Source organism: Solea solea, chromosome 13 (assembly GCF_958295425.1).
Source record: "Solea solea chromosome 13, fSolSol10.1, whole genome shotgun sequence".
NCBI lineage: Eukaryota > Metazoa > Chordata > Actinopteri > Pleuronectiformes > Soleidae > Solea > Solea solea.
In genome coordinates this window covers 22,427,429-22,435,269 of record NC_081146.1, presented here as the reverse complement: position 1 = coordinate 22,435,269, position 7,841 = coordinate 22,427,429, and the positions used below count along the sequence as shown (strand labels likewise).

The 7,841-nt window shown below is 42.2% G+C and overlaps 1 protein-coding gene across 2 annotated transcripts; it reads left to right on the top strand.

The window, feature by feature from the left end:
• The first annotated feature begins 3,725 nt into the window (after positions 1-3,725).
• hapln2 (hyaluronan and proteoglycan link protein 2) lies at positions 3,726-7,751 on the top strand. Of its 2 annotated transcripts, XM_058648064.1 has the most exons (7): positions 3,726-3,973; positions 4,106-4,210; positions 4,547-4,903; positions 5,123-5,239; positions 5,325-5,507; positions 6,651-6,924; positions 7,444-7,751. In XM_058648064.1, the coding sequence occupies exons 2-7, from the start codon at positions 4,132-4,134 to the stop codon at positions 7,517-7,519; spliced, it is 1,086 nt and encodes a 361-aa protein (XP_058504047.1). In that variant the 5' UTR covers positions 3,726-3,973; positions 4,106-4,131; the 3' UTR covers positions 7,520-7,751. The 2 variants fall into 2 exon arrangements, with proteins under 2 accessions (XP_058504047.1, XP_058504048.1); XM_058648065.1 differs by having other exon boundaries at positions 3,727-3,973; positions 6,651-7,526.
• The last annotated feature ends 90 nt before the right edge of the window (positions 7,752-7,841 follow it).

Below are 7,841 nucleotides of genomic sequence, written 5' to 3'. Positions count from 1 at the left end.
TAGAGTGGTGAAGAGCCAGCATTCCGGTCTGTACCTATCATGTTACACGTTGATCACCACAGTATGATAAGGTGACATTAAAAAAACAACACCTACCACTGATCAGCTACTGTCACGTGCATGTGTCAGTGACAGAGACAGTCACATGAACAACACCCTGTCATGTGATACCAGGTTTTGTCATATGACAGACAACTGTCAGTGTAAGTATTAACAGCTTCAGCAGGAATGTGTGCGCATGCAGATACAACTTGTTAAAAACATGCCTATCAAAGTTACGTTTTTATTTAATCTGTATCTATTTGACTACATTTATATGCCATTTTAGATGTATTTAGATTTAGTATGTATGCACTGTATTTCCAGTGTTTTTGTCTTTGGGGTATTTTCTTAAGCCTCACCAGACAGTTTTATCATCACTTCCTTTGTTATCATTCCCATGTGTGTTGATGGGGGTGGTGGGTGGAATCTGTTTTTTTCTTTTTTTGCATTCTAGGCAATTTCTGTTACATTGTGTTCCATTAATTGTGGGGCAGGCGAGTTGATAGGTATAGACAGATACAGTGTGTAGGTAAAGGTATGGGTAATGTGTGGGTAGGTAACATAGAAAGGTAGGTAGCCAAGTAAGTATACAGTAGGTGTTGAACATGTTCATAGATAATATCTTAGTCATGTGTTTCCAGCCTTTCTGGTCCCCCCAGGTGGCCAAAGGTTGATACAGGTTATTGTGAAAGGACTTCTAAATATTGCTTAACACACACAAACACACACTCACACTTCAGAGGACATTACACTGACTTACATTAATTTCCCAGAGACGTACACTAACCCTAACTATTATTCTATTATCTATTATCTATTATTTTCTGTCATGCCCCACCCCCCCAGGACAGAAATGTTTTCACGCCCCCCGTGAATTGAAATACTATTGAGAACCTGATCATTTTTATTTATTTATCTGTATAAACCACTGTATGAGTTGTCCTGCCCTGCCTCTCACACAGGTACAAAAAATACAGGTACACACACTCACTGATATGCTCTACTGGAGTAGTTAAATGGAAAGGAATGCAAAAAGACAGTTTTCTGCATCACTTAGGGTCAAAGGTCAACACCAGGTACAGTACACTAAGAAAACAACCCTCATCCACCTGCATGAATATCAGGTAAACGGATCCAGGTTAACCCTGGGTCAAACAGGGGAGCCTGTCTGAGCTGTCAGGAACATTCACTTCTTTTAACTGTGAGGAGGGTAAATCTGTCACTGTGCTCAAAGAAATGTCTCCACCGGGGGGGTGGGGCAAATACCCATATCCACAAAGCTGCCTTCATGACCCGACCATTTGTCATTCCATTTGTCAACAGAGTCACGCACAAATGCACATTGCTAACTGATTCAGCAGCACGGCTGCAGACAGGCCCGGCCCACTCTCATGTCACTGTTCATCTAATTTACAGTAGGTGGATACAGAGGTCGTTTTGTCATTCAACGCTACAAATGATGATGGTGGCTTATGGCTTTGGGTGTAGAGTTTGGAGATTTTAGAGATTTAATAAACCTTTTTTTTCAAAAGTGAAACTAAATTAAACTAATTAACAACAACAAAAAAGGCCAACAAGCAGATTCAACACAATCCAATCTATTTCCAGTCCTGATCACTGTTTCAAGAGCATCAATAACTAACAGGGCAGTGACAGCAAAACGATCAATCACATGGAAATGTAAGCACTGTAGAGTGAGAGGGAGAAAGTGTTGAGGGGCCTGTGTGTTTCACCTGGAAGCTGCAACAGATCAGTGTGAGCCTTCAGCAGTCCATTAGAGTGTCCTATTAACCAATGTATGTTTTTGGACTGTGGGAGGAAACGTAAGAAATGTAAGCATTTAGCACACGCTTTTCTCCAAAGCGACTTACAAAAGAGGAAAAGAGGATTAAGCTACATAGAAGAAGTCTTGGAAAGAAATCCACTGGATAGGAACAGTGGACTGACAGAGGGTGAGAGTGCAGAAGTGGATCATGCAGGGGAGGGAGGGTAAGGTAAGTGCTAGGACAGAAGATGCTCTTAGAAGAGCTGAGGACGCCCCTGAGGACGCCCCTGTTCCAGTAGGTCATTTTACCAGCACGGAACTACACACGTAAGGAGTCTGGACTGTCTTGTGCACGGTGTTGGCACCACCAGGTGACAATCCTTTGATGAACGGAGTAGTCGAGGGGTAACATAAGCCTTTATGAGAGCATAGGCTAGCATCAGTGAGTTGAATTTGATGCGGGCGGCTAAGGGTAGCCAGTGGACCATCTGTAGCTGACGTTATATAAAAAATTAAATAATATTCAAAATTGCCCAGATGTGCCAAGAACTCGCTCAGATAGGACGCTCTCTCTAGTATCTACACTCACAGACTGGTATCTACACTGTGCTGCAGAGCAAGTTGGCTGAATACTAATTGGAGGACAAGAAAGAATCCCATTGATGAGAGAGAACAATAGAGAGGCGACACAAGCAAAAACAGAGGATTCACATTACTGCATCTTTTTTCCACATTGGGCCGTGTTTATGTGACCGCCGCCTGCTGTCATTGTGTGGACACTGTGGCTCTCATAATGTGGCCCTTGTTCCACCGAGGCCAAAGCAACAGAGGAAACTAGAGCAACACAGCTTCCTCTCCCGCTGCCCCCCAGAGACACGTGGGCAATAACAGAGATAGCTGAATGCAACTTACAGTCCTCTTTTTACAGGAGAGAGAGGTTAGCAGACACAATAAAGCTTGTTGTCCAGGATCAGGAGTGATTATCACTTTATGCTACAATATGCTGTTGGACAGCAGAGGTCAATCCAGTAACTATAACACATATAAATATGTCATTTTTATATTTCAATTCTACAAATTTGACCCACTGCAAATATCTGCTCCAGAGGAAATACGTAAATATCTCCCTTTTACATTCTGTAGCAAATAAGCTCATTGATTTTAATATGGAGGATAGAACAACATGTTTTCAGTGTTTCCACTGAGGTTTTGTGTTTCATAAAGTCTGACTTGATTTTAAAAACGTGGGAGACCACAGACACAACAAACATTCTAACCAATTTCCAATGTTTTATTTCTGAGAACGCACAGACGAGATGATCCAGTCAAGACGTAGTAGCACACACTTGGCATTTAATCAAACGACTCCAGGGATTTGGGATCTCACATAAACTCGCAGGATTTAACGTGACTTCAGAATGTAATGTTTAAGAGATTTGTAAAAGCTTGTCCACTACACATTTCCCTATTGGATGGTAGCTGCCATACCCTGATTTATCATGTATTTTTTAATGGGACCATAATTAACAAAAGTGACATTGTATTGTATTGAATAAGATAAAAGTAATGATCAAGATCATAAAGTCTGTTTACTGACGTTATAAATTTAGGGAAAAGGACACTTACAGACAAACTTTATGGAGCTGCCCCCTGATGGCCATTCATTAGAATACAGTTTTCAGGCACTTCCACTTTGGTTTCGATTTCCATACCAGGTGATGACGTCCAATATGGCTATAGGTGTCGGTTTTTGTCCTGTAACATCACAGATAGGTTTAAAAATATTAATTTAAACCTGCATTTGTGTGTGTATGTATTTTAGTTCAGGATGTTTTCTTTTCATTTTCACACGAGTGAGCATCATAAACAACATCAGACAGAATAACATCTGGGGCAGAGAGAACAAGAACCCTCTTACAGTCACACAGACTGGACCATATGACCAGAGTGAGGGGGAGAGAGAGAGAGAGAGAGAGAGGGAGTAAGAAGTGAGAGATGCAGTGTGTTTGCCAGCTCAACATTTACAGCAACAAACAGTAAATACAACGACAGCCTCTGCTTATCTTATATTATCATGAGTTAACCTTCTTCCCGGACACTTACCAAAACATTGGCATCATGAGGACCAGTGCAGGAGGACGACTGGAAAACATCTTAACAATACAGGTTTGATTTCATTTTGTTTCCTCCTGTCCACATCAAAAAAAAATGTTAATATAATGTTCACCTGTAGGTGGGATGATATCAGTGGGAAAATAGAAAGTGTTGCTGGTTTTGTGCTTTTCTTACCAAACGTAGGAGCTGGACGAGTGACTACCTTCAAAATGAAGTGTTCTGAGATTCTTCTGTTTGCATCATTCTGCGTCTCCTGGTCTTCAGCTATAAACATCCCCAGCAAAGAAGGTAGAGTCCAGATACCTGTCTGCTTCTAATGCTAACAGTAAAACAAATGACAGAAAACGGTCTGGTCTTTAAAGAAAATCAAGAAGATTCAAGTAGCTTAATACTATATGCAAGTATTTAAACCTTACAATAACTTTAAGAAGTCTGAACATGTTAGACAAGTTTATGAGAACTCCTTTATTTACTGTGGTAAAAAAAGAAATGGTAAAAGCCAATAGGTTGCTATGGTTATGGCTAAAGGTTGTCAGTCAACCAAACTGTTTATCATTGAACTAACAATAGTTTTTTTCAAACCACTCTGCCGCACAAACACTGACCCCTGCCGTTTGTCCTTAGAACCCAAGAAGCTAAAGTACCTGATCGACCCTCCCGTGTTCGCGGAGGTCAGTGGACGACGGGGAGATAACGTCACGTTGCCATGTATCCTGCAAACCAAACCCAGCCATTACAAAGTGAAATGGACAAAGCTGGAGCCAAAACACGTGGGGCCGGAGAACATTATCATGATATCAAACGCACACGCCTTCAAGCCGTACGGCCGTCTTGGCACGCGGGCCTCACTCCGGAAGGCCCACATCATGGACGCCTCCTTGAAGCTTAGCCATCTCGAGCTGGAAGATGACGGCGTGTATCGCTGTGAACTTATTAATGGCATCGAGGACGAGAATGTTGTCATTACATTAAGGGTTGAAGGTAAGTGAAGCATTTAGACGACAAGTGGATAATCAAAGTGTAAACTTAAAGGAACACCTGGAGTTTAAACAGGTGAATTAAATCTTCAGATTGCATTGGTGTAATTGACTGTGGTTCTCAGACTCTGAAGAAAGAAGGTTTGTGTTTGGAAAATACGCTTTTAATGAAAGACAGCGTACAGTGTAAAACAAACACTGACAAGACAGCTCCTATTTCCAGGTGTGGTGTTCCCATACCAGAGCAAAAACGGCCGCTACAGCTTCACATTCCATGAAGCCCAGAAGGCTTGTGCTGAGCAAGATGGCACACTAGCTACACAAAACCAGCTCTACAAAGGTACCACATACTGCGCCAAGTGCCAACCTGTAAAATGTAGCCTGCATCTCTCACCTGCTCTTATATGATCTGTCTTCTCCTGCAGCCTGGACTGAGGGTCTGGACTGGTGTAATGCAGGTTGGCTCGTTGACGGAACTGTTCAGTATCCAATTATCCGTCCTCGACCTATCTGCGGAGGAGAGCTGCTCCCGGGCATTCGCAGTTATGGACCAAAGGATAAGCGTCGTGATCGGTTTGATGCGTTCTGCTTCACGTCCCAGACACGTGGTAAGCTTTGAGTCATCATGTGAGGTCTTGTTCTTCTAGTTTTTGGCAGAAAATTATGATCAGATTGGATAACTGGAAAGGCAAAGGGAACAGTAGCCACCAATGTTAACTTCATAGTCACTATACTACATATGCAGTGGTACAAATTAACAGTCTCCCAATACTTTACATGTTTCATGTCCACTCAGAGTGCCTACAATTCCATTCATACTCAAACGAGGCTCCACTTCGTTCTGGCATTCCACTCTTATGTACCCGATCCCCCATTCCCTTCCCTTCCCTTCCAGTAGGTGGTGCAATAGCTGTCTCAGAGATTACCCCACTTCTGTCAGCCATTGCTGTCATCATGACCAAGCATATATCTGCGAATGCTCTCCATGAGTTCACTACCTAGTTCAATACCTTAAAAGATGAGGGTATTGGTACAACTCCCTTCTAAACAAGTGTCCATATTCTTTTCATTGACATGTACAGCCAGAAGGGTCACAGATTTGCTCAGAAGAATCCGTCCTATATTAGACATGAGAAGGTGGCGTAGATCTACATGAGGACAGTTGTAGAAACCCTGCATATAAGGGTTGCAGGGCCACCAGAGCCAATTCCAGCTGACATAGTACAAAAAGTGGGGTACACTCTGGACAGGTCACCAGTCCATCGCAAGACCAAACACAGAGAATAAACTATAAAAAATGAATGCATAAGAATCAATCCTATGAATACTTTGACAGTGTAGATTGGGATTATTTAACAGGGAAATCAAGTGTTTCTCTCTCTCAATGCCCACAAATAAAACCGTGTAGAACCAGAAGACAGGTGTTACTCGGGTTTCAAGAAAGTGACGACACACTGGATCTTCCTGTATATTCCAGTTCCACTTGCAGAGAAGTGTGTTGTTGCTCTCATTTGTCAGCTCTAAGCAGCCACAGATTGACCTTTCGCAGGAAAATGGGTGACGGTGGAAAAGACAGTAGGTTGAGGACAATCAAGCCTGCTAGCCAGACATTTGCAAAAAGGAACATCAGTGGGAAAACACTTGGCCATGTTTTTGCGTCTGTAAACTTCCACTGCAGACAGAAGAATGTGACAAAAGGGAGTTGGGAGACTTGCAGCAAGTGTTTTCATCACACGTTCCTCCTCTCACAGGCTCCGTCGTCTATATTCCGGGGTCTTTCTCGTTCGAGCAGGCAGGACAGGCCTGCGAACGTCAGGCAGCAGAGTTGGCGTTAGTCGGACAGCTTTACTCTGCCTGGTACTTCCACAAATACGACCAGTGTGATGGCGGATGGCTGAGAGATGGCAGTGTGCGGTTCCCCATCAGCAACCCCAGGGAGCGCTGTGGAGGCATCCCTGAGGCCGGGGTTCGCTCATTTGGATTCCCCAACAAGATGACGCATCTTTACGGAGCATATTGTTACAGGTAGCCGGAGAACTGTATTGAATGTATTGTATGCACTGTATAATTTACAGGAACAGCCTCATTAAATTACACTATCGCTACCGAATAACCCATATATTACCACATAGGAATTAAAAGAAACGTGTAGATGTGGCTTCCAACATATCCTTTCTATTTATGCTGTGGCATTAGATAGACTTGAATGATCCATCAACTGCAACGCAAGAAACCTCAAATAGGAGGCAGACATCAGAGAGTAGTTATATTTAAATTTCTATAATCTCTAATCTGAATTCTCTCGCTGACAAATTTTATGATTTGAAACTTCTCCAGCTTTTTTGATTTCATTAATTTCTGTCATTTGACACTAGGGCAGAAAAGTTATGTTAATGGATAGTTTAGTATTTTTGAAGTGTGGTTGAATAAGGTACTAAGCAGGCGGTCAAACACGACTACCACCAGGGACAACAGACATAAGTCTAACCCAATAAATTCCATGTTCACTGCTTTACCTTATTGTTTGACTTCTTTTTCCAACAGGAAACTGGAGTTTGTGTCATTTTGTAAACCACAAACTCCTCTGCACCTGAGTCCATTGACAAAAACATGGATTTAAGGTCACGTAACAGTGGTGTTGTTGTGTTGACCCCTGGTTGCAGCCATGTTTCACTGACCGACTGAACATAAGACAATATTTCTATACATTGTGTGTTCAACAGCTACTAATTTTGACCAGCGCAGGTTATTTTCACATTTCTCTTAAGCTATGATCAAGATACTGGTTGTTTGGTTGGAAGGAAAAGCCTTTTTAACACGCGTTTACTGTCATTTACTTTAAGATAACATTAGCCTCTGTAATTACTGGAACACTTAGTCGTAAAGGGTGAAAAACATGGTGTGTGAACACAATCATATACTAAAACTGAAATAACATTGAC

Excerpts from the sequence above, each read along its gene's own strand:
- hapln2 (XM_058648064.1), top strand. The coding sequence starts at position 4,132 with ATGAAGTGTTCTGAGATTCTTCTGTTTGCATCATTCTGCGTCTCCTGG. Across the intron at positions 4,211-4,546 it reads AAACATCCCCAGCAAAGAAG|AACCCAAGAAGCTAAAGTAC; the intron begins GTAGAGTCCAGA and ends GTTTGTCCTTAG. Across the intron at positions 6,925-7,443 it reads TACGGAGCATATTGTTACAG|GAAACTGGAGTTTGTGTCAT; the intron begins GTAGCCGGAGAA and ends TTTTTCCAACAG.